Here is a 27,031-nt window from a genome sequence, read left to right as displayed (position 1 = left end):
GGCCCATTTTGCGGAATACGCATTTTTGCCTGGAACGGGTATCTGAACGTGGTTTCGGGGCAACTTTTGGAGCTTTCTATATTTGTCCCACCTAGTTATGTGCATCTGGTGAGTTTGGTTCACTTATCTCATTGGGAAGCTGCCGTTACGGCCCGTTTTGCGCAATACGCGTTTTTGCCCGGAACGAGTATCTGAACGTGGTTTCGGGGCAACTTTTGGAGCTTTCTATATTTGCGCCACCTTGTCAAGTGCATCTGGTGAGTTTGGTTCACTTACCTCATTGGGAAGCTGCCATTACGGCCCGTTTTGCGCAATACGTGTTTTTGCCCGGAACGGGTATCTGAACGTGGTTTCGGGGCAACTTTTGGAGCATTCCATATTTGTCCCACCTTGTCATGTGCCTCTGGTGAGTTTGGTTCACTTACCTCATTGGGAAGCTGCCGTTACGGCCCTTTTTGCGCAATACACTTTTTTGCCCGGAACGGGTATCTGAACGTGGTTTTGAGGCAACTTTTGGAGCGTTCTATATTTGTCCCACCTTGTCATGTGCCTCTGATGAGTTTGGTTCACTTACCTCATTGGGAAGCTGCCGTTACGGCCGGTTTTGCGCAATACGTGTTTTTGCCCAGAACAGGTATCTGAACGTGGTTTCGGGGCAACTTTTGGAGCTTTCTATATTTGTCCCACCTTGTCATGTGCATCTGGTGAGTTTGGTTCACTTATCTCATTGGGAAGCTGCCGTTACGGCCGTTTTTGCGCAATATGCGTTTTTGCCCGGAACGGGTATCTGAACGTGGTTTCGGAGCAACTTTTGGAGCTTTCTATATTTGTCACACCTTGTCATGTGCATCTGGTGAGTTTGGTTCACTTATCTCATTGGGAAGCTGCCGTTACGTTCCTTTTTGCGCAATACACGTTTTTGCCCGGAACGGGTATCTGAACGTGGTTTCGGGGCAACTTTTAGAGCTTTCTATATTTGCCCCACCTTGTCATGTGCATCTGGTGAGTTTGGTTCACTTATCTCATTCGGAAGCTGCCGTTACGGCCGTTTTTGCGCAATATGCGTTTTTGCCCGGAACGGGTATCTGAACGTGGTTTCGGGGCAACTTTTGGAGCTTTCTATATTTGCCCCACCTTGTCTAGTGCATCTGGTGAGTTTGGTTCACTTACCTCATTGGGAAGCTGCCGTTACGGCCCGTTTTGCGCAATACACGTTTTTGCCCGGAACAGGTATCTGAACGTGGTTTGGGGGCAACTTTTGGAGCTTTCTATATTTGTCCCACCTAGTTATGTGCATCTGGTGAGTTTGGTTCACTTATCTCATTGGGAAGCTGCCGTTACGGCCCGTTTTGTGCAATACGTGTTTTTGCCCGGAACGGGTATCTGAACGTGGTTTCGGGGCAACTTTTGTGGCTTATTGCATCCCTGCCATTTAGTTATGCATGACTGGTGAGTTTGGTTGGTATCGCTCGTTCCCTAGTGGCCGTTCCGGCCATCCCATTCTGTTCCGGACGTCGTTTTGGGAGTTTTGGGGTTAATAGTGATATAATATTGGTATGGTTTTAGTCCTAAAATATTGTTCTCAAGTGTTGCTAACACATGCCACTGTTTTTGGTATGGTTTTTTTAATATAATGGGGCTGTTCCGGCCTGTTCCGTTCCGTTCCGGCTTTTACACCGTCCCACTTCCTCTGAGTCTTTGCCCACAGTATAATACAATAAGCTGTCAGCTTTCTTTGCACTGTGCTGGGTTGCCTGACATTTAAGATGTCTTCCAGGCAGTTCAGTCATAGCTGCCCTACAACCTTTCATAGAAGGTGAGAGAGCTGAGAATCCAGTATGGATACTGTTAAGTACCTTACCATGATCTGCCTCCCATATTGAGACAGCTATCTGTCTCCACTACGAACATGCCATTAGACGATAGCTGGATTCTGCTCCAGATTTTAGCCCTGCCTTGCTGTTTGTTGCTGTTTCCAGTGGGTTCTGGGCTAGCAGGGGAGTAATGCTGTTATGAATCCTTTGTGGGGGAGGGGATCATATATTTTAAAAATACTAAGAAGTTCTACTGCAGCCAACCATGCCCCTGATAAAAATCAGTTGAAAAACTTAAATACACTGCTCTGTCCCAAGATATGTCATGCTCCTGCAAAAGATTTGAGTGGAGGGCTGTCAGTTGCTGCACCTGAAAAGCAAGACCCAGGTGCTTTAGTTTGGTTATTGAAGATCAGCAAATATCCCTTGCGGTATGGGTTTTGTGGAAATACAAAGTGATCCAACTCCTGCTTCTTAGTCTCACCTATATTCAACAGGTGTTGGGGTTTGTTTGTTTTTTAAATTGTGATATATTAGGAAGCTGCTCATCCAGCTGTGGTTTGGACCTGAAGGAAATATTTTGCTGGAAGGCCATTCATGAAGTTTGATTTTTAAATAAATAATAACCTGTCAATAAAAAAAAAGTGTATTTGCTTGGGATGGGAGGTGCAGCATTACATTAGAATCTTTGCAGATACATTCTGTAAGTTTTGTTTTCTATGTTATAGAATTTTTTTTTGCAGTGAACTAAGGCCTCCGTCCTGTATTGAATAAAATGGAACTTGCCTCTGAATAAATGCACATAGGACCAGGCTGCACTACCAATAATTCAGTTGCAAAATAAATTCCCATTGGTGTGGAATCTGCTTGTGGCGTTCGGTTGCAGGCAGGAATGCTAGAGTTGCCTCTGTGAAACCCTTCAGACACTTTTTCCTGGAAGAAAGGGTTGGCTTCGCATCCCAGCTGGACATGCCCCCACCCCAAATCGTCCTTGTTTGGCCCAGCCCACTCTTTCTAATCTCTCCGCCGTCCATCTAGCATCTGTTCAGTTTTATCCTGCTCAGGAATGCAGGCAGGACTTCGCTCACAGGAAGCTGGCAAATCAGAGGCCCATCTTTGCATAGGTGAAAGAAAACCGCATAGTGGACTCTTCAGGCCACGCCCAGTATTCCCAGGTAAATGCAAAGAGAGGAAATCTTTTAAATATTTGTTAGTACTGCCTCTAAGCATGTTTTTGTTTTGCTTGGGGTGGTTCCTCATGTACATTAAGGTGCATTTCCATTCCATTTTGTTAAATATCTGCTGGACAACGGGGATTCCCCCCCCCCCCCCATTTTTGGAGAGAAACTGCCAGAGCTCAGTATTATTAATCCTCTTAAAGACCCAGACATTCCTCAAGCGATTCTAAGGAGGCCGCTGTTTGCTGTGAGGGAGCTCTTGCTAGGCAAAATTCCTAAGTGAGGAGGAGGAGGTGGTGGTGGCAGTAACTGTGAGAAGGCCTGATCTCATTCCACACCCCACATAACGCTTTTCTTTAGGGTCTTTGGGTTTCTTGATGGTAGGTTTTATTGATAGTTATGACTTTTGTATCTCTCTTGGATGCTTTCCTTTTTCTGTTTTTGGTGGAGCTGCTGTAACCACAAGCAAATATGAGCATAGGAGAGCCAAGAGCTTGATTAAGAAGAAAATAGCAACAGATTTCTCATTTACACTCTGCAAACCACGTGCTACAGGAAGCCAAGGATCTGGCTAGTATCAGGGAGGCCAGAAGTGACGCTGGCATATTGTGTTCCTTGCACTGTTTGTTTTGGGTTGGGATGGCAAGAGTAAAGGTCATCAGAACCAATTACTTTCATTCCACAGACGTTCCAGGGGCGGTGGCAGCTGCTGTGTTCCTCAGAGGCCAGGTGAGACTTTTTCATTCTGCTATTAAATAGTTCTCCAACTGGGTTTCCTTGATTCACACGATGACCCCCACCTGGTTCTGTTCCTTGTGCATTATATAAACTAAAGGAAGTAAAGCCACCACGGGTTGGCTACTCCCTAACAACTCCAAATCTCAGCCACTTAGAGTGAGTTGTAATTATTTGCGTTCATGTGCAGCATTAAGTGAAATTCAGCCAGCATTTGTAGCCCATTTGCTAATCTGCCCAAAAATTTAATTTTCCCAAAGAAATGAGATGTAATTTCACCCTGCCTTCCCTACTTAATCTATAATCAAAGTAAATCTAAGAAAGGGAGGAAAACTATTCGTATTAATTCAGATTAGGTTGGGGTGAGGAGCTTGTGGGCTTCCAGATGTTTTTGCCTACAATCCCCATCAGCCCTAGCCAGCATATCCAGTGGTGAGGGATGATGGGAATTATTGGCCAAAACATCTAAAGAGCCACAAGTTGTCCACCTTTCACTGTGTGATCCGCTCTTTTAGGTGGTTAGGCATGTACAGGGCATATATTTTAGCATGTACGTTGCCTAGTTCCTGTAGGTGCTCCAGAAATATAAAAACTGTCCTGCCCTATTCTTGTGCCTTATGCAAAGGGCTGGGCAGCGGGTGGGCTTCTGGATGTGTTGGACTTCAACTCCCAGAAGCCTCTGCCGGCATGATCAATGGTCAGAAGTACTGAAATCCAAAACACCTGGAGTTCTACTTTTTGCCCTGCTCCTGCTTTTGCTATTGTTAAAAGCACCTATACTTGGACTCTTTCAAAAGTTGGCAACTCTTTAAGCTAGGGCTGCCTGCAAGACCTTAGCTCCAAGTTCTGAATAGCTGAATAGCTCTGTCTTTATGCTCTGTCTGGTTTTGACCTAGAAGTTCAAGTTCGGCAAAGTTTCTTTATGTTCTCCCAACAAGTACATAGTTTGTTAAATGAAAGCCATAGCAACAGGTTGGTCAGGTTTGCAAGCTGATTGCAGATTTGTGGGGCAATGCTTCCTTGGCATGTTAATTTGCTTGCTTTTTAAAAGGCCACAATTTCAACTCTTGGTATCTCCAGTTGAAGGAGGATGACAGCACAGAAAAAGATGGAAATCGTGGACTGGAGAATTGCTGTTAGGCAGCTTTGATGATGGTACTGGACTAAGCACACCCCTGTTGGCATGGTTGGGAGTAGCTACTGAGAAAACCCACTCTCAGGTCCCCACAAAAAATGCCTCTGAAGGCAGTGGGACCAAGAGAAGGGTCTTTCCAGAAAATCTTAGTGTCCAGAAACACAGCAGTAGCCAGTGAAGTTGTTGTAACAAGGGAGCCATGTGGTCCCTGAAACCACCCCCGTTCAGTAATATGGTCACAACATTCTGGACCAGCTGAAGTCCCATCTCCTTACATAGTCCATCTCCCAATCAATGCCATGCATATATTTTTTGCAGCAGGGAGCTACTCCTTGGAGGAGGATGTTGGATGCAATTTGAAGGATAGGACAGTTGGAGGGCAGCAAAATCTTGGCCTGTTGCCCATGCGTCCATCCCCAAAACTCTGGAGCCATCTCGTAACTGGTGAAAAGTAGCAGTGGGAATAGTGTGTAGACTGCAGTCCACCAATGGACTCTTGTATAATAATCGGTGAACCACCTAGTCCCTTTTGGTTGCCAATGACACAAAATTGGGTGGAATAGGTAATACTTCAAAAGACAGAAACAAAATTCAAAATGATCTTGCTAGGTTAGAAATCTAAGCAGAAAATAACGGGATGAAATTTAACAGATACAAGTGCAGAGTTCTTTATTTAAGAAAGAAATCAAACGGACAGGTATAAGATAGGGGATTCTTTCACAATAGTATGTGAAAAGGATATTGGAGTTGTAGTCAATCACAAGCTGAATATGGGTCAGCAGTGTGATGTGGCTGCAAATTTTAGATTGCACCAACAGTAAATCTCCAAGGGTTTATGATTCCTAATAGTTTAAAAATTGTAAGTAAAACTGCAAGTATTTTTAATATATGTCATGCCTGTCCTTCCTTCCACTAATCATTTCTCTCTCAGCCCCAGTGTTCCTCATCTGTAAAATATGCAAATAAGTTGGTTGCTATCCAGTTCTAGAGTTTTGTGTAAGAATCCTGGATCTGTAATAACCCAGATGTAGATCCGTAATCATTTTTGCAGGCTCGTGGTGGTGGGGATTGAGTAGCTAATTTGCTCCACCCCCCAAATCATCATTTTGTATCTGGCTACTCCGCCACTAGCTCTGGTTGGTGGGCCTTTGGATTCTAGTAAAAACAAACAAAACAAAAAACAAAAAAATAGATCCCACAAACCCCAAGTTTGAGGCATCTCCTAGACCTCATTTTGCTCATTTTCATTCCAGGTGGAAGTGCTGTCGAAGTGATCCAAAGTGAACTGTCCTCTGATCTGAGGGTGCAACGGGGTATCAATGGAGACTGTTGTGATTGTGGCCATTGGGGTGTTAGCGACCATCTTCCTGGCTTCTTTTGTGGCCCTGGTCGTTGTGTGTAGGCAGCGTTACTGCCGGCCTAAGGACTTCTTGAGCCATTATGATACCAGGTGAGCAGGGTCAATGACTTCTAGAAAAAATATGATTCAAGTAACACATTATTCTACTAGAAGCCTCCAATCCAAAATATGTTGTAGGGAGGCAAAGCAACTCTGTGCATTTTTGCAGGTGTTGCCCACATGAACGAATTCAGCCTTCAGAGGACTGCACAGCACTTGGCATATATTTTAAAGACAGATATAGAAATTATCATTTTTTAATAAAATGTTCTTATGAATTCCAGAGCTGGCATTAAAAACAGGTTCTGGAGCTACAGCCCAGATGAATCACTATGAAATTGCTTATTCCGTGGGAATGCCTAGAAGAGTAACTCACTATAGTTTTGCACAGGGAAAGAGGATAAGAAGGAAAGCAGACTTCTAAGAAAACAATAAAAGATGAACAATAGCCCTGTAAATTAGGAAAACCCAAACTATAGCGGGAAGAATAAAGGATAAGACAATCAATGACTGGGTTCAAATAACATGATAACCAACCGTGATTTAAATATTTGACAGTTAGTTAACTCACCGTGGGTTCTCATGTTATGTGGAGGGAGATTTGGTAATTTGGCCCAAATAACCAACACTGTGCAGAGTTGGCTATTTGAACCACTGTGGGTCATCATGTTGTGTGGAGGGCACCATCAGTTATTTCCTCAGCCACCGTTGGTTATTGTGTTAGCCTCAGAGTCGCAAGGCAAGTGTGGTCAGAGCAGCAGCAGCTGCTTTAGTCTAGCCAGCAGGATAGATTTTCAGCAACAGTTGCTAATGAGATACTAGCGGGAGGACTGAGGGGGTGGGAGAGGGGGGATGAGTGAGTCAACTCAGTGTGGACTAATAGTCAACTCAACACTGATCCTAATCCACACCATGATTGATTATTATCATGTGTGGGAAGAACACCTATATAAAACAACTGGAGTTGATTATTACCCCACCGTTGACTACCAAGTCAGAAAGCAGCCCACAGCTACTAGCTGCGATGGCTATATATGCTCCCTCCAGTAGGGGAGCCAGTATGGGTCTGTATACCAGTTGCCTGGGAACACGAGCTGCTGCCTTCATGCTCAGCTTGTCAGCTGCCCAGAAGCATCTGGTTAGCCACTGTGGGAAACAGGATGCTGGATTAGATGGACCCTTAGTTTTTTCCAACAGGACTCTTCTTATGTTCTTAAGTTACAATAAATTAAGCAAAATCACCATGACTTTGGACTTTCTAATTTTAGGACTGTCAGATGTTTGTTTTTAGTGGGTACCTTTAATAACAGATTGATCTGCAGCTAGTAGCAGGTGTAGAAGCAGGTGCTTCATGTGCTGATAACTGTAGATTGAGTTGGGAATGATACAAGCATAGGCCTGGACATTTTTTTTCCTGACCAACTGGCATTTGTATTTGATTCTCATTACTGAAGCCTACCAAGACTATTGAAGTCAAAAGGGAATGAGTGGCTTATCTTGTGAAAAAATGCTGAACTCTTGGAACTCTTTTGTATTTCCTCCTCAGGCCTATTGTTGACCTAATTGGCATCATGGAGACACAGTCAGAACCATCTGAACTGGAGTTGGATGATGTGGTAATAACGAACCCACATATTGAAGCGATCTTGGAAAATGAAGACTGGATTGAAGATGCTTCGTAAGTCGTGCAGTGATGCCTCCTAGGTGGCATCATGTGGAACGGCCTTCTTGTATTCCTGCTACCAGTAATGTGAGCCACCACAAGCATGCTTTAAGTTAGGGTGGTGTTAGGTACTGAAAATGTTTGGGGGCTCAGGTCTCTGTTTAAGTGGCAAATAGACAGATGCAGCAACAGCTAGGCCTACAACCAAAGCTTTATTGAAACTGAAAGTTGAAGGCCCTGTGAAGCTAAGAGCTATTCCCTTGTGAATAGTTTCCCCCAGGAAGTCTGTTGTCCTTCAGTTCCACTAATCATGTTACATCTTCCCTATTTTACAAATACTTTTAACTAAAAGCAACCAAAACTTCCTTCTAGTCCTTATTAATATTCATTAAAGAAAACAATGTTAAGGCTCCAGAGCTTTCAACCAACCACCAAGAAGCAGGGAAGTTGGGAGTTAAGGTTCACAAGCCTTAACGCCACATCCTCCCTAAGGAGGCAGAAAGTGCCAGTGAAATTCTCATTCTCCCAAAGCAGATAAACCATGAGGACAGGATGGAGAATAGGATATGCAGAGGTGACTATGGGGCTGTGGAAAACTGATGACAAACATCTTAGGGCCACCTACTTCTTTTTTTCTTGTTTAGAGCAGCCCTTCTCCAACCTGGTGCCCTCCAAAGATGTTGAACTGCAACACCCATCATTGCAAGTCACTATGTCCCGTGGTCAGGAATACTGAGACTTGTAATCCCAAACATCAGCAGGTTGGGGATCACTGTTCTATATTCTTACCAAATGCAGGAACTGACTAATACTTTTCTGTCATACACATCTACCATATAGCAGCATGATTTATGACAAAAAGGCACTGTTCTTTACAGATCTACGGTATAACCAAAGCGTGTCTTTCCATTTTTTGTTTGATATCCTGCCCTTCAAAGAGCCAATTTTTTAAAAAAATGTGTTTATACAAAATATACTGTCTACTACCCACAGTCCCTCCACAATACATAATCTCATCAGAGTGACAGAGGAGCAGAAAAGGTTTAGTTTGACTGTCATGAACTGCTTTCAGATGAGATCAGTTTGCAGGCTCTGTTAAAAAACTAGCACAAAACTTTGGCATATGTTTGGAAAAGATTCTAGGTTGGGGGGTTCAAAGTTTACAGAGCCCAGTTTGCAATCCTATACCACTTGGGAGTAAACCCTAGTGAACTCAGTGGTACCGACTTTTGAGAAGACATGTACAGGATTCAAGTGTAAACAGACCTTACCCAGCCTGGTGCTCTCCAGATGTGTTGCACTGCAATTCCCATGTTATATGTTATGGGAAAGACAAAAATCATTTTCATCAATAGTTTTAAAATAATTACTCATGAAACTATTAGGTGCTAGCTCTGCCTTTGATCTCACAATACAAATACGTAAGAAAAATCCTCTGTGTTAGTCTTCCAACATATCAGAATATATCTGATATTCAATAAACAGACAACCTATGCCATGTGTTGAAAACTAATTTTAATGTCTGAAGAACTGTCTGGATTAGGTATTTAAGATTCATTCATTGTTGCTTCATTTGGTTTAAGAAAGTCTGTTTAAAGTGATGCACCTCTTTTGGAATTCCTTGGTGGATCGCATATCTTAATGCTGGAAAACATCATAATTTAGAACAGATGTGGGCAGAAAATAGATTTATTCTGATGTTTAGGACATCAGCTCACAGCATTCCTGATCACAGCCCATGCTGGTAGAAGCTTTAATGAGTTGAACTCCAAAATATCTGGAGATCTACATTCTGCCTGTTCTTGCTTTAGAATAGCGTTCCCCAACCTGGTGCCTATCAAATGTGTTCAGTTGCAACTCTCAACATGAGGAGATGCTCTAAAAAAAGATAAGTAGGTGGGACTTGCAATCTCAAACATCTGGAGGGCAGCAAGTTATGATATGCAATATGATATGCAGAGGTGACTGTGGGGTTGTGAAAAACTGATCATAAACTTTGGGGGGCTCCCTAAGTTAAAGAAAGTGACGTTACAAGCGCAGACAAGCTGTTTGCGCTTAAAAACAGATCCGAATCGGTCCAAGTCGACTCGCTTCATAATGATTTGGACCTCCCCGACTCGAATCTGTTTTTTACTCATTCGAATCATCCCGACTCACCTCGGATTCGGGACTCAGGACTGAGGTGACGCACAGCCCTACTATTCTCCATCCTGTCCTCATGGTTTATCTGCTTTGGGAGAATGAGAATTTCACTGGCACTTTCTGCATCCTTAGGGAGGATGTGGTGTTAAGGCTTGTGAGCCTTAACTCCCAATTTCCCTGCTTTTTGGTGCTTGGTTGAAAGCTCTAGAGCCCTAAAGTTGTTTTGTAAACTAGGGTTTTTGTTGAATAAATTTCATGGTTTAGTATAACAGATGATTGGATATTATACAGTTGACAACCAAGCCAGTGTCAGCCAGGATGTTACACCATGTTGACATCCAATATAAAATCAAAGCTAGTGTTATGTGTTGAACTCACTTTTCAAATTAATAAATGAGCCCCAGAAGTTAAGCTCTAATGATACTCTAATGATAGTCAGTATCCAGAGATAAAAGCTTTTTATCACTGCCTCATGAAAAAGAAGCATTTTATGTTTTGTGTCTATATTCAGAGACAACTTGAAAAATTGTTGTACTCGAATTAAAAATCTCTGACTAATTCTGGAAGCACACAAGATGATACAGGAAAATATTCTATATTAGAATAAGTTACAGTTTACTATGTTAATTATTATAGCTCATTTTATGCTACATGCTTTTTCTTCCTGTTTGGATTTCAAAGTAAAAATTGTGATCAAATTTGTGGTCAAGTTTCAAGCCTGCACTGGCTGCGTTTCCATGCATAGATATTTACTCAAAAGTAAGCCCCATTGAATTTCCTTGGTTCTTGAAAAGCAACATACTTGCTTTTACATTTGCCAGTCTCAGCACTCTATGCGTGCCATGTATGCCTGCTCTGTCTGTCCCTATAGTTTCCTGCAAGGCCCAGCCAGGAGAAGTCAATAAATTAAACCCAGGGGTGGAGTGTGGGATTCCATCAAGTTCAGTTGACTTGCCAGAAGTGGTGAGGCCGGGTTTCTGGCAGACCCTGCCAGGCAACTTTATGGCCTGTTAGTCCCTCTGTTTGGTAGCCTGCAGGATCACCTGCCTAATAAAGCAAATGGACACATGAGAACTGTTATGGTCTGCCACTTTGTTTGTCTTTAGTAGTCTGTAGTCCAGACCTCTTCAGAAGGGGGAAGTTATGTGGTTGGGGTCAGTCTAAATTATCTCCAGGGGTACCTTACTCAGTGCCTCTGATTGCAAAGAGTTTGAGGATTTCCCCCAACTCTGTAACTCTTGAAGTTACTAGGCCTGTTGAAAATAGAGTTTAAAACATAAGCAGGAGAACAGTGAATACCCCTTTTAACTTGTTAAACAAATGAAAACATGCCACACAAGAAGTCTTAAGATATGAATGGTTTATAAAGAGAAGTAAATGCAAAAGTACATCAGATACAGAAGTGAAATGTCAAGCATGCAATGATTAGAAATAAAATACATGTGTATAATATGCAAAATACACTACAGTTTAACTGTTTCTAAGGGTGACTAGGCCAAAAACAATGTTGTAGACCCAGAAGCACTTTGAAAGGTTTCAAAGTTGTATTTAAAATTTACACCAGCCCAAACTAGTTAAATGAAGTATCTGAACCTTTCAACTTTATAACAGCATGGTCCAAACTCTTAGACGAAAGGACGGGAGCAGTGTGTGTCTGGGTCTGTGTGTTAAAAGGAATGTATTACTTATTCCAAGGAGAAATCTGAAGACCAGGTTACCATGGATCCAGAGGAAGGTTGAGAGAGACTTCTCCTAGAATCCAGGGTGTAGAACTCACCAAGTGGGGAAAATTAATCCTGGTAGTGAGTATAGAAAATATTTTAAAATGAAAAGTGCTGTGAAACTCAACCTTCATCAGTGAGCAAAATCGAATAGTGGGCGAGCCAGGTGCCTGGGTCAGAGAAGCTGGCCTTGGGAAAAGATAGCCCCAAGTAGTGTCAAGGCCAAGGGAAAATATGTTCGAAAAGAGGACTCTTCTTCTCTCAAAAATGAGGCAAGAACCAGGCTGAGTCTGCTTCTCAGACTTCAGGCAGCAAAACTCTCTGCCCTCAAGGAAACCCAGGCCTGCTTATGAACTAAAGTTTCACTCCCATTCAATTCCATAGCTTCCTTGCGGTAGGGTCTGGTCATGCTGAGGGGCTTGCTTGTCCACATCCCCCCCCCCCAGAAATCCATTGCTTCTTTCTGCTTCTGCTTTTATTCCAGACGGCAGTTATTCCCTCCTCCCCGTCCCCTCAACATTCCAAGTTATGAGCTTCCACTGACTTTCATTAGCAATAAAAAAATTTTTTGAACAAAGTAAATTGAATTTTAAACAAAGAAAAGTTGTTCCATCAAATATAAGATCAAAGGAAAAGGAAATCATCAGGATTTTAATTAGGTAAGCCCTCATATGATTACAAAGGATAGACAAAGAAATCGCTAAGGCTTTTTAACAAACACTTTGGCTGAAGGAGTTTTTTTTCCTTTTCTATTTTAAACTGCCCTCCTTCCCTCAACCTTTCACCCATCTTCTTGAAATGTTCAGGTTATGTAAAACCAACACTTCTTTCTGAGACATGTAAATTCCAGGAAGATTGGTGGAACATTTTTTATTTTATGAATGTTAGAATGACTAATCACCTAATTACCCCTTTATCATGGTAGAATGCTTTTTTTCTGTCTGTTCTTAAATAATTTTCTAAAAATTCTCTTAAAGTGAAAACTTATTAGGTTATATTGTCTTTGAGGTACTCTGATCTTTTCAAAGCCACCTCTTGTGGTTTCTGTGTCTGGTTCTCTTTGGGGATCCTCTGCATTCTCTGTTGAGTTCATTTCTGGGTAAGTCTCTTTTTCTTCATTCCTTGATGGAATCTGTTGTATACAGGATGCCCTGTATACAAACAGTGTTACGTCTTGTGGATCGTAAATGCTTTCTGTTTCTAAAGATCACTTGCATTTCTTGTTTAACCACTTCACATCACCTGGGTGCTACTTCACTTCTTTCTGGTTCATTCTTTTTGTCCATTCTTTCTGGTTCATAACAATTGGCTGTATTTTAACAGGTGTTAAAATACAGGTGTACCTGGTCTTAGAGGTGGTAGGTCCTTTGCTGTCCTATTGTACAGAGTTGCTTGTAGTCTCTGATTGTTGGCCATATCTTCTCTGCGTTGATCTACGCTTGCTGGTTGCAGAAGGTCTCCTCACATTGGCAATAAGATTTTGGTTCGACATCCCATCAATGCCTGTGCTGCACTGGTCTGGCATCCCTGTGATGGTGTATTCCTATGTGCCAGGAAGGCTAACCAAGGGCCAGAGTCAGATAACTTTGCATTATGTAGCATTTTTAAAGCTGTTTTGGCAGCAGATCCCACCTTCCATTACTTTGTGTGTATGGTGAAGAGGATATGTGGTGATCAAGCTCACAGTTGTCTGCAAATGAAAGAAAATCCTCAGATGCAAATTAAGGCCCATTGTCTGAAACTACTGTGTCAGGAATGCCATTTCTGTTGTTTATTATCACATGACTGGCATGTATCACATTCTTCTATCAAGGATCAAAGTTGTGACTTCATTCCTGACCAATAAACACACTCTCTAGCCCTCCTAAGACAGCTGTCAATGCCCAGATGTGATGCATGTATATTTTGCATAACTTCCTTATGAAGCTGGAACAACTGCTTTCTGCCCACGAAATACAATCCCATCCTGTATACTGATTAGGAAATATGGTTCTGCTCCCAGGGCTGGTGCCAGACTATTTTGCGCCCTAGGCAAGGTGAGCTACTTGCACACACACAACCCCAAAAATTGCCAACTTTGATTCAGCTGTTCAGGAAGAGTTTCTAAATTATTATAGTTTCCTTTTATTATGTTTTTTTTCTTAAAACAGCTAGTTTGTTTAAAAACACATTTTATACATCAAATGCTTTAATAACTATTTTAAAAGACTGTGTGCTGCTGAGCAAAAAATTTGGAATGAGGTCAGGGAGAAAGACGTCCGGGGTGAATGCAGGGAGGTCAAGCGGTGGCTGCAAGCCTAGTGTAAGAGAGGGCTGGCTGGCACACTCAGGAAGCCAGGGCGGATAAGGAGAAGGCAGAGGAGCCGCCCAGCCCAAGCGCAGTGCCAGGCGGCAGCTCAGCCATGTTGGAGACAACACGCTGCCTCCCTCAGTGCACGGGGCCGGCGGCACCATCCACGCTACCGGAGTGACTAAGGGCAGCACTGCCCTGAAGAGAGGAAGGCGCCGCTCATGGAGTCTCTCCCTCGGCCTTCTCTGCGTTCAATGTCTCTCCTCAGCGGCTGCTCCCTGTTCTCCTTTCCTCCTCCTCCTGCGGTGGTCTCGGGATGGGGAAAACAGACGAGAGGGCGAGTCATTCACAGAGCTGTCTCAAGAAGACTCTGGGCAGCTGCGGCATCCTCCTTTTCCCCTCTCTTCTTTGCCTCCAAAAGCTGGGCGGGTTCAGCAATGATCTCCTGGCTCAGCTCAGGCAGGCAGGCAGGCTCGTTCGGCGGCAAAAGTGCAGCATGTGAAAGGATGAGAGAACGAACCCTGCGCAGGCGCAGTGGCGCCCCTCCGCGTGACAGATGGGCTGGCACCGCCCTCTGCAACTTCTCCTCCTCCTCCCCCCCTTTGGCTTATAGGGAGAAAGTGAAGCGTGCTCTCTTCTCCTCCTCCCTTCTCCCAATCAGCGTATACGGTTCCAGCACCCTGCCCACCTTCTGCGCCCTCGGCGGCTGCCTAGTTGGCCTAATGGTAGTGCTGGCCCTGACTGCTCCTGATGGTACCTGGCTCTTGTCCTCAGGCCATCCTTTCAGAATTGTTTCTTTGACTGCCTGTAGCTGGATGTGTTTTCAATGGCCTCTTCAATTTCATTGTGCTTAGTTGCTGAAATTGGGAGGTAGTGCAACATGTTGATGGATTCAATGTCTGGGTGTCCTTCTCCAAAGTTACTGCTGATGGATATTTTTTTTTTCTGCTAAGGCGATCTGCTAACACCAGTAATCGACCTGGGCAGTATTTGATCTCAACATCATAGTGCTGTAGGCGTGTGAACATGTGCTGGAATCTCTTTGGAACATTCAGAAGAGATTTTGTTGTCTCAAGTGGTTTGTCTGATAGCACTATGACTGCTTGTCCCTATCTGTATTGATGGAATCACTCCACTCCGAAACCACTGCTGAGACCTCTTTCTCTATCTCCGCATAACCCTGCTCAATCTCTGATAGTACTCTGGTGGCAGAAGCAGTTTGGATGGTCCTGTAAAAGGCTGTCTCAAGGCCTTTCTCAGATGCATCACATTGTCGTGTTAGTGGTTGTCCTGGCTGATAATATTGCAATACTGGAGAATTGGTAATAATTTGTTTCACCAAATCAAAAGCTTACTGTTGGGGAGTTCCCCATTCCCACTCCATGTCCTGCCTGGTAAGTTGTCACATTGTTTCTGCAACTGTAGCCAATTCAGTGCAAGAAAGTTGATCATCTCAATGATGTGTTGCATTGCTTTTATATCTAATTGAGCTGGCATATCTCACATTGCCTCAGTCTTAGAATCATAGAACAGTAGAATTCGAAGGGGCCTATAAGGCCATCGAGTCCAACCCCCCTCTTGTGGGGGTCTGATTTCTGTCCCTCTGCTATTAGGACATGTCTAATATACGCTACCTCTTTCAGTTGCATCTTTTCAGCATTCATTTTAATATTTTTATCTCTGCATCACTGTAGAAAGACCTGTAATTTCTTATCGTCCTGCTCAGCTTTCTGAGTCATCACACCCTTCATCTACTATGAGGATATCATGTGCTATTCTTTTCACCACAGGAAGTCCTTCCAGTGTCTGGGATAGTCTCCTCTGAAACAGTTCGGGAGCTGGACTGATTCCCATTGGCATCTCTGAAGCCATCTGAATTGACCAAAGGGTGTTGCAAAAGTAGTAGGCATACTGGGCTCCTCATCCAATCTAACATGCTAAAATCCATTCTTTACATCACAGACTGTAAAGATTCTAGCTTTGGAAAGTTCTGGCAGTATACCATCTATTGTGGGTAGTAGGTAGTGTCATCTCTTCAGTGGCTTTGGGTCAAGGCAAATGTGAAGTTTGCTTGATGGCTTTTTTATCACTAGTATGGTGTTTACCCAGGAAGTGTACGTTTCTACTGGTGCTATGATGTCTCTCCTTTGCCATTTTTCAAGTTGCTCTCATACTGGATGGTAAAGGGCAGCAGGCAGTTTTCTTCGTGGCAGGCATACTAGTTCCACTGCTGTGTCTACCTCAAGCCACAGTTCACCTTCCAGGCAACCTTCACCCGTGAAAACATCCCCATATGATTGTAAAATTCTTTCCATTGTCCATAGGCTAGCACTTCTTGCTTCCTCAACTGGAGCTATAAAATTCTGATGCTGGACCTTAATACGATCCATGGCCTTTATAGCAGTGTACCTGAACAGCCACCATGTTTAAGTGGTAAATAGATAGATGCAGCAACAGCTAGGCCTACAACAAATGTTTTATTGAAACTGAAAGTAGAAGTCCCCGTGAGGCTGAGAGAGCTGTTCCCTTGTGAATAGTTTTCCCCAGGGAGTCTGTAGTTTTTAACTTCAGCTCCACTAATCATGTTACAGCCTATAGGACAAAAAACTGCACACATTGGCATATGTTAATTTACATAAATAATTACTATAATTTTATGGAAGGCAAGTTAATTAACCTCTTCCTTGTTTTCAGGAGAGAACTGCAATAACCCAAATTGTGCTTGTTTAAAATGTTTAAAACGTACCCCCACCCATGCACCCACACACACCTTTCCTTGGTCTTTCAGCCCCAAATCCAGATGGGGAGGATGGAGTGCCTAAGACTAGCAGTGAGCTGCGTGGCATCTCAAACATTTACCGATCAATTGCAAACTGAACATGGTACACGGGCAAGAGAGAGTTTGGGATTGTATTGTAGACTAAATAACCCTTGTTCTGTAGGCTGCAAGCTTACACAATTACTAGGGAGTAAGCCCTATAAAAATAGTGTGATTTACTTCTGAGTAAATCCTTACTTGCAGTTCCCCATCCCCCAACACCAACTAGCACAACAGCACCGACAGATACTTCAGGACTAGAAGACGGTGCTTTGCTGCTCCTGGTCCCTGGACCAAGTGAGGAGGTGGAGACAGTTGCTGCCAAAGGTGGCTCCTTATTTTATTTTCAATACTTCATTTTGGTAGCTTCTGGGATTCGAATTTTTGGAATTCCTAAAATCTATACCAGATGTTGCAATATTAACTTTTTAGCAACCTCATCATAACACAACTCTTAAAAGTACCAAAATGTATAGTTGGATACCTTTATTAGGACAAATCACTGTGGATTTTAGTTTTTTATTTTTCATGGACCAGCATGATTACCAGGGGGTTGGACTGGATAGCCTTGTAGGCCCCTTCCAACTCTGCTACTCTATGATTCTATGATTTTTGGTTGTTTGTTTGTTTTAAGTTACCAAACTTATCAGTCCCTAGGTTTCTCTCTTGATCCAGATATTAGAACTACCTTCAGGGTGAATAAGGCAAGATGCAGCTCTGGCTCCAATCCTATTTAAACTTACCTGAGAGTAAATCCCATTGAACTCAGTATGACTTACTTCTGAGTAGACACGTTTAGGATTACACAGCAAGATTCCCCGTCCACAGATTTCTCTGTACCCCCAATTGTTTCCCTACCACACATAATTTCATGTACCACTTCAGCTACCTTTTTCCACCCCACAAGTCTCTACAGCCATGTCCAGGGCTGGCCCCAAGACATTCTGCTGCCTGAGGCAGAGCAGTAACTGATGCCTCTCCACCCATATCCCACCCCCAGTCAAGGTGCATGGTAGCACTCCAGGCCAGTGAAGTTGTTTTGGCCCCAAGGCAGAAAGCCTACAAGCATCACTCCCTTTTCCTGAATAATTTGTTGCTTTTTCATGACATCCCAAATCAGCTGTCTGAAGCAGGTGCCTCAGGCTCTAAAGTGTGTGTGTGTGTGTGTGTGTTTAAAGGACCATGTCTCCTAAGGACACCTAAGGACTGTTAACAGGGTAGTATGGACAGGGGAGATGAGAGCATTTCATGGGCGGGGGAACCTCAGGGTTCGGACACACTCAAGCCAAGCCAGCATGCCCTACATTCATATTTTATCTTGCCCCAAATTCAGACATTGCTGCTCATTCAAAGCCTTTTTGCAAGCAAACCCACTCCCTCACACTGCCCATGCTTCAATGGCTTTAGTGCTTGGATTTCAAATGCAAATGGGTTGATGGACTGAACTACCCTCTTGGCAAACGCCCCAGGGCCAGACCCTTAATTTTTCACCCCAAAATAGCTGTTTTTGATGGAGAACCATGAGCAGTTAGCTTCTCAGTACACCCCTTGCTGTCCAGCCCCAGCGTGCCATGTGTCCACTCCTAGTATACCACAATCCACTTAATCATTAGTCATTAAAATGGAATGGCAAATAAGTTGATGTTAAGGAGGTCAATACTATTTCTGAGGTTGATTGGGTAATTTGTGCAGAGTGAAGTCATATGGGTACAGTAGGTTACATTGGGAACCCAAAGGGATTGATAGAGCTTCTGGGCCTTATTATTACCATAATTGTTCTTCAGTTCTCCTTTGTAGGATGGGGAATGCATGTTGCATGCCACTTTTTTGTCTTGTGAGTACTCCACAACTTGCCACAGGCAAAGCTGCTGTAATATCATGGAATGTTCATCTACATTTTGACTTCTCATAGGGAAAATGTCAGCAATGGGGTGTTGAAAAATAGTGCTACTTGTGTAAATCATAATTGTTTTAAATTATATATTGTTTTAACTTGGATCATGGTTTAATTTGTTTTTAACTGTGTATATTTATTGTTTTATACTGTATGTTTTTATCTGTACCCTGAGATCTTAGTGATATAGGGCGGGATATAAATATTTTAAATAAATAAATAATAAATAAGGGAAGGGAAGAAAACAACCAATTTGGTTGGGAACAAAATGCCATGCAGGACTCTAGGGAAAGGTGGAGCTGTGTGCTTTGATCAAGGAGCTTGAAGGCTGGGAGCTGAATCCTGGGGAGAGAGTCCAAATGCTTCTGAGTATAAATTGACTGCAGAAGTTGAGAAGTATTGCAATGGGGAGGTATACATGAGTCTTTCCAGTGGTATCGACTACAATGCCATATTGCTTCCCTAACTTGCTGCTGCCCTTTTTCTTTCTCCCTCAGGGGCCTGGTATCCCACTGCATTGCTATCCTAAAGGTAAATCCCTAGTTTTTGGAAAGTGTGAGCATGCCTAGCCCTAAATTGGGGTCATGCTTCCTGGGAGGAGCAGGGAGCTGTATTTAAGACTAGCATGGTTAAGCAAGCAGTTACTGAGCTCATGCAGCAAGTAACACTGACTTGCATCACTCTTTGGACAGATCTGCCATAACCTCACAGAGAAGCTTGTTGCCATGACAATGGGTTCAGGGGCCCAAATGAAGTCTCCAGCAAGCCTGAGCGACATCATTGTGGTTGCCAAGCAGATCAGCCCCAGGTGAGTGTTATCAGGGGCCAATGCCAAACGGATGGAAGGGATGAGAGAAGCCTCCCCGATCCTGGTGCCCTCAAGTTGTGTTAACTTACAACTCCCATCATTCCCAATCAGCATGGCAGTTCATGGGAGTTGTGGCCCAACACATCTAGAAGACACCAGGTTGGGGAAGGCTGGATTAAAGGGCGGGTTGGTAATTGCTCTTGCATCAAGGATGTGAAGAGCACTGGGCCCAGGACTGGGGTACCGCAGGGCTCAGTCCTGGGCCCCGTGCTCTTCAACATTCTTATTAATAATTTGGACAAGGAGATGCTTATCAGATTTGTCGACAACACAAAATTGGGTGGGATCCCAGAAGACAGAAACAAACTTCAAAGTGATCTTGATAGGCTGGAGTACTAGGCTGAAAACAACAGAATGGAATTTAATAAATGCCAAGTTTTACACCTAGGAAAAAGAAACCAAATGCACAGTTACAAGACAGGGGATATTTGGCTCAGCAATACTACAAGCAAGTAGTTGTAGATCACAAGCTGAATATGTGATGTGGTGTGATGTGGCTGCAAAAAAAGCAAATGCTATTTTGGGCTGCATTAATAGAAGTATGGCTTCTAAATCGTGCAAGACACGGGTTCCCCTCTATTCAGCACTGGTTAGGCCTCATCTGGAGTACTGTGCCAAGTTCTGGGCACCACACTTCAGGAAGGATACAGTCAAGCTGGAGGGGATTCAATGGACGGCAACAAGGATGTTCAGGGGTCTGGAAACAAAGCCCTATGAGGAGAGACTGAAAGGACTGGGCATGTTTAGCCTGGAGAAGAGAAGACTGAGGGGACACATGATTGCACTCTTCAAATACTTGAAAGGTTGTCAAAAGGAGGAGGGCCAGGATCTCTTCTCGATCATCCCAGAGTGCAGGGCACGGAATAACGTGCTTAAGTTACAGGAAGCTAGATTCCGGCTGGACATAAGGGAAGATTTCCTGACTGTTAGAGCACTGAGACAATGGAATCAGTTACCTAGGGAGGTGGTGGGCTCTCCCCACTCGAGGCCTTCAAGAGGCAGCTGGACAACCATCTGTCAGGGATGCTTTAAGGTGGATTCCTGCATTGAGCAGGGGGTTGGACTCAATGGCCTTATAGGCCCCTTCCAACTCTACTATTCTATGATGAGCGATCTGGGAAAAAGGAACATGTTGAGTTGGATTACCACCTAGCTACTATGCCTGCAGATATGTGATGAAGAGAAAAAAGTTATTTGCATTTCCCATGGTAGTCAATGGGAAGCACAGAACTTCAGATTTTCCAACCTCAGCTCAGGTTCAGTACTGAGTCAAAGCAGGCCAACTCTGTATTGGTCTACTGTTGACTACTGTTTTCCAAAGCAGGGTCTAAGCTGAAACCGGGGACAGTGTGGATGTGGAATCTGTGCACATCCCAAATAAATAAGTGTGTGTGTGTGTGTGTGTGCGCGTGTGCATTAGCATAAATTAAAAGATTCATTAACGAATTAGCACAGTGGTAAAAGGATGCTGACAGGAAAGGTAATAGTGAAAGTTTTCCAAAGTGTTCCTGTATAGTGATGTCCTCATCTACCTGTTGGATCACTGTCCACATCAAAATGTGGATCCAATTTTGTGCAGATGACACAAAATTGGGTGGGAAAGGTAATACCCTGGAAGACAGAATCAAACTTCAAAGTGATCTTGATAGGCTGGAGTGCTGGGCTGAAAACAACAGAATGAAATTTAATAGGGATAAATGCCAAGTTCTACACCTAGGAAATAGAAACCAAATGCACAGTTACAAGATGGGGGATACTTGGCTCAGCAATACTACAAACGAGAAGGATCTTGGAATTGTTATAGATCACAAGCTGAATATGAGCCAACAGTGTGATATGGCTGCAAGAAAGGCAAATGCTATTTTGGGCTGCATTAATAGACGTATAGCTTCCGAATCATGTGAGGTACTGATTCCTCTCTATTCGGCCCTGGTTAGGCCTCATCTAGAGTATTGCGTCCAGTTCTGGGCTCCACAATTCAAGAAGGATGCAGACAAGCTGGAGGGGGTTCAGAGGAGAGCAACCAGGCTGATCAGGCGTCTGGAAACAAAGCCCTATGAAGAGAGACTGAAAGAACTGGGCATGTTTAACCTGAAGAAGAGAAGATTGAGGGGAGACATGATAGCACTCTTCAAATACTTGAAAGGTTGTCACACAGAGGAGGGCCAGGATCTCTTCTCGATCCTCCCAGAGTGCAGGACACAGAATAATGGGCTCTAGTTAAAGGAAGCCAGTATTCCAGCTGGACATCAGGAAAAACATCCTGAATGTTAGAGCAGTATGACAATGGAATCAGTTACCTAGGGAGGTTGTGGGCTCTCCCACACTAGAGGCCTTCAAGAGTCAGCTGGACAACCATCTGTCAGGGATGCTTTAGGGTGGATTCCTGCATTGAGCAGGGGGTTGGACTCGATGGCCTTGTAAGCCCCTTCCAACTCTGCTATTCTATGATTCTGTGAAAACCATGCCTTAAAAAATTGCAGTTTTTCTGCAGTCTAAAAAAAACACAGCATAGAGGAAATGCAAGAGAATCACAATTTGATGTGGGCAACTAATTATAGGTTAATTTTGGATTGTTTAATCCACAAATAACACATAGTGCCCAGGTGCACAAGTCACAGAGCAATCTACAATCAGACCAATTGGAGGTTGTATATTTGAAGAGACAGTGGCACATGACCCAGCAAATTATGCCTTAATTAACCCACAATTTACTGCCATTACATGTGAACTGGGTGATAGACAATGCGCCAGTTCACCAATTTGCACAACATACCAGCCGATGGATCAAAGAGAAATGATCTTTGGGGAGAAATGGAGGAGAGTGGACAGTTTGCCTGCTATTTCCGCTTTTACTCAGCAACCCATGATTGGCTGCTACAAAGGTTACTGAGTGCATTGTCTGAATCTGGACAAACCATGGGCTAACCAGTGAGTTGTTTAGCCTCTAACCTGGATTTGGACGACATTGCTCTGCAATTTATGAAAGATCCAATTGTGGGTTGCTAAATAAAAGCAGAACTGGCATGTGTGATGCAGGCAGTATGGCCTCTCTCTCCCTCTCATCCCCAGCAGCCCATGGGTTATTTAACCATGTTTTGTCCTGCAAACCAGGTCAGTCTTTCTCTTTCCACACACCCTCCTTATTCTTCTTTATTTGCTCTTAGACCTTTGTTCACATACCACTTAAATTAGAGCCATCTCTTCACCCTATTATGCTTTTCCTCCCAGGGTGGATGATGTGGTCCGATCCATGTACCCACCACTGGACCCCAAGCTTTTGGATGCCAGGTGAGTAGGCTACATTTGGGGAGTTGGTTTGCTGTCCTAGAGACTAATAGGAACTGCAAGAATCCCAGCAATGGTTGTACATCCAAGTCTTCTTGGGCCATATTCATACCAAAATTTGCTTCGGTGTAGAGCAATTTTAAACTCTGTTTTTTGCAAGAGAAGAGCTAAAGCAAGGAGGGGAGAGCAGTGTGTTATCCTCTTTGAAAATGGCTATTTATTTATTTATTGCATTTATATACCACCCATAGCCGAAGCTATGACTGTGCACTCCACTTCCAAGCAGTGAGATGTTTCTGGGGTCCAGCACTTACTCAGGTTCGGTTCCCTTAGAAGGAGATCACTGGAGACATGTGGTGTTTCTGTCTCCCTTTCAGATCCAGTTTCAGCACAGACTGCTGATCAGAGAGGCCTTATTTCTCCTTCCCCTTGGCCTGGTAGGACAAAAGAAGGAGTCATCAACCCCCATCACCTAATCTTGGTCCATGCCAACTCCTACTAGAACATCAACAGAATGTCACTAGCTAGCAGCTGCCTATTGTCAGGTCTTTGAGATGCCTCAGGCTGAGACTGAAGAGTTACAGGGTTTGAGGTGGGATCCTGGATATCTTTGCAATCAGAAACACTGGGTTGAACGAGATCCCTGGAAGGTCATTTGGACTGATCCCAAACACATTAGCAATGCACTTATTCCTGAACTGTTGATTCATGAGGAAGTGAATAGAGTAATGACTTCCTTGATGTTCCAGGGATCTTCTCTAGAAAGTAGAGCACTCATTGGTTGACTCTTGTAGAGCGTCACTGAATGCCTTGCAGGGGAACCTTGGGGAATGAATGTATATGCAAAATGTATGTGTGAACTCTGTGCAAAGCTCAAATGCTTTCCCCTGAAGCCCCCTTCAGAAAGACATGGCACCATTTGTCTTGCACCTGTAAATGCAGCCTGATGGTGCAACTCAAAGGAAGGCATTCCTATGAACAAGACAAAAAGTACCTAATCCTGTTCCCTTTTGAATGTGGTATAAATACTTCTGCAGAGGCACAAGCCTTGCTACTTTATTGTTCCCACATTCTTAGTATATAAGAATATATGATGCAGGCACAATTGTGAAGCCATCCTGGGGCAAACCCCAGAAACTCCACTTTTAAAAAGTCGAGCACTTACCCCGACTTTTTTTTAAGCGGAGACGTGCCACAGCTGATGGTGCCATGCTATTTGATTTTTGTTTCATTTTATTTGTAATACCTTGCGATGGCAGCACCACATGCAGCCTGCAACCCAGCTCCTTCCTTAGTCTCTCTCCTCGTGATGTTGCTGGCTGCTCATGCATGCCGCAGTTTGGCTACATAGTGGCCCAGGGAACAAGCACAATTGCACACTTGGGAGGAAACGAAGTTGATCTGACAAGGAAAACAACAGGCCACTCCTTGATGACGAGAAACCTGGTCCTGATTTTGTCTGCTACACCAAGGCAGACCGCTGGTGCAAGCAGCTGCAGTGAGCTGGCAGGCAGATGATTGGGTACCACCGCCAACACAAAACCAAACCATATTTGGAACCAGAAACAAGCAGCAGCCACATTATGCCCCACCCCGTGCCCCGGTTTGGCACCTTGGGTGGCCTTTCTGCTCCCTGGGCAGTGAATTCTACCACCAGGGTGCTTCTGTGCAAAACGCCTTGTGTGTTGTGTCTACCAACCTCACCTCTGTAGGAGGTGGGACATGCACAAGGGCCTCAGATGATGATGATTATTAATATTTATTTATAAAGCGCCATCAGTTTTCATGATGGCTCCAGGTTACGGGCAGACTGGCCAGATCTCTCCCCTCCCTTCTCCTTTGGTGGCTTATTCCATCTCCACTGCGCTACCTCCCCTGCTTTAACAAGGCAGGTCTCGTTCTCATGCTCTTAGGTAGATCTCATTCTCATGTTCATGCTCACATTTAATCATCTCTATTGCGCTGTGGAAGTTTTGCCTAGAGGCATTCCCACAGTGCTGGGAAAGAGTGAGAGGTTTGAGATACATAGGATATTCTAGAGGAGGCCTGCTGTGACCCTACTCTGTAGCGTAACTGGCATAATTGCCCTATAATTGGTTGGTGAAAATGTTGCCTTAATAAATCAACTCATCAGCTGACATCTGAATGTGAGGAGATTGGATGGGAAGAGCCCATTTTACCACCCGCCATTCCTTCCTAGGACAACAGCATTGCTGCTGTCTGTGAGCCATTTGGTCTTGATTACCCGAAATGCCTGCCACTCTCCTGGCCACATGGACTGGATTGACCAATCGCTGTCCGCAGCAGAGGAGCACATGGCTGTGCTGCGTGAGGCAGCCCTTGCCTCTGAATTGGAGCATGCTGCAGCCAGCACCGAGAGCTTCCAACAGGAGCAGTCTGCAATTTGAGAGAGAGACGTGGAGCCTGGAGCGCATCTAATCAACTGCTTCTCGTCATCACCTCTTCTCTACCCTTGTTGCCTGGCATCACCGACATAAATGTAAAACTTACACAGCCTGCAGCATTTGGCTGAATGGCTAGCAGATGCTGGGACTGAACCTCCATTCTGTTGCGGCTTTGTTCTACACTCTTGCATCTGGAATAGTGACACAGAGACAACTAAAACTGTTATTTAAATGAAGCCAGAAAAGGGGGTTGTTTGAATTCTGAAAAGCATGTGCTTAAGGAAGAGTGACTTAAGGTTAGGGATATATGAATCTTTCATTTTTCCACTTGTAAGTCCATTCCATCCTTTTTCTGTATCAGTGGATTTACTTGAAAAGGCATAAGAATTTTCGTGTGCGTTTCTCCTAATATATGTGGTTTTGCAAGAATTTTCCTTAACAATGGATTTTTGTACATTATTTTCACTAATATACACATTTTTGTGCACACTTTCCCCTAATATTTCCATGTTTGTACACATTTTGTACAAAATTGTCCAAAGACCTTTGGTTATAGGGTAGCTTAAAAGTATGGTAAATAAAATTTTAACATTATTATTATTATTATTATTATTATTTATTTATATAGCACCATCAATGTACATGGTGCTGTACAGAGTAAAACAACATGTTTTGATTGGAGAACTGCTTCAAATAATTCAGAGAGATGCAAGTACCAAAGGATAGCTACATTTGGTTTGTGTATTGATTCAGGAAGTGCAAATTTGATCACTTCAAATTAATATGTGAGCTGGGTGAATTCCCCCACCCCCCATTCCTGCTTTAGGGGTGAGCAGATACCTAGTGGGGGGTTTGTCTCTAAATAGCACACACCCCATGCCATTATTACAAGCTGCTTTTAAAAGTGTCCTTGTCTTCTGGGAATGCAGAACTAAGTATGTAGTTATTCGGATTCTGCCCTGTGTTCCTAATACTTTATTTATATATTTTGACCCACCTATATCTAAACTGAAGATTGTAGAGGGATTTCTGTTATAATTTCTTGTGTACAATACCACTTTGAATTTCAAATAGTTTTTCAGTGTTTAAACATAGGCAGCTAATTGCCCAATCTCACTTACTCCAAATTGGTTTTATACAAATTGCAAGAGATTTTTGCTCATATGCAAAACCCTGTCAGTGTTTTTTCATTTTGGGATATCGTATACATAACTTTAGATCAGCCTTCCCCAAACTGATGCTCTCCAGATATGTTGGACTTCAACTCCCATCATCCCATCCGTGTTTCTCAATTGTTAGGAATTATGAAAGCTGTCGTCCAAAAGATCTGTAGGGCACGAGGTTCAGGAACGCTGCTCTAAGCTGACAACCCTTCAGAAGATTTCTTCCCCTATTCCAAATCAGCTCCATGAATGTCTTATACTTCTGTCCATGCTTAAAGGCCATTTCCAGTCTTATATATATTGGGTTGGCCAAGATGTTTTTCTGCCTGAGGAGGAACAATAAATCATTCCTTCTCTTTCCCACCGCAAGGTGTATAGTACTCAAGGCTGGCCAAGTTATTTTAAGCACAGGAGGCAGAAAATCCCACGAGCACCACTACCTGGGAGTAAAAATAAAAAAATAATCAGCTGCCCTGAAGTGGACAGCACACTTTGGCTAATGATATGGCCGGGCCTGG

General features: G+C 43.6%; 1 protein-coding gene across 1 annotated transcript; it reads left to right on the top strand.

Annotated features, from left to right (window-relative positions):
- Window positions 1-2,969: 2,969 nt before the first annotated feature.
- Window positions 2,970-25,936, top strand: TMEM98 (transmembrane protein 98). Its single transcript, XM_063116788.1, has 8 exons — window positions 2,970-2,989; window positions 3,678-3,721; window positions 6,116-6,312; window positions 7,808-7,939; window positions 19,287-19,320; window positions 19,482-19,597; window positions 22,889-22,948; window positions 25,146-25,936. The coding sequence occupies exons 3-8, from the start codon at window positions 6,182-6,184 to the stop codon at window positions 25,351-25,353; spliced, it is 681 nt and encodes a 226-aa protein (XP_062972858.1). The 5' UTR covers window positions 2,970-2,989; window positions 3,678-3,721; window positions 6,116-6,181; the 3' UTR covers window positions 25,354-25,936.
- The last annotated feature ends 1,095 nt before the right edge of the window (window positions 25,937-27,031 follow it).

This window comes from Elgaria multicarinata, chromosome 1 (assembly GCF_023053635.1).
Source record: "Elgaria multicarinata webbii isolate HBS135686 ecotype San Diego chromosome 1, rElgMul1.1.pri, whole genome shotgun sequence".
In the NCBI taxonomy this organism is placed as follows: domain Eukaryota; kingdom Metazoa; phylum Chordata; class Lepidosauria; order Squamata; family Anguidae; genus Elgaria; species Elgaria multicarinata.
Note: the sequence above shows the minus strand (reverse complement) of the source record. Positions and strands in the feature narration are given on the sequence as shown.

Excerpts from the sequence above, each read along its gene's own strand:
- TMEM98 (XM_063116788.1), top strand. The coding sequence starts at position 6,182 with ATGGAGACTGTTGTGATTGTGGCCATTGGGGTGTTAGCGACCATCTTC. Across the intron at positions 6,313-7,807 it reads TTGAGCCATTATGATACCAG|GCCTATTGTTGACCTAATTG; the intron begins GTGAGCAGGGTC and ends TTTCCTCCTCAG. Across the intron at positions 19,321-19,481 it reads ACTGCATTGCTATCCTAAAG|ATCTGCCATAACCTCACAGA; the intron begins GTAAATCCCTAG and ends CTCTTTGGACAG.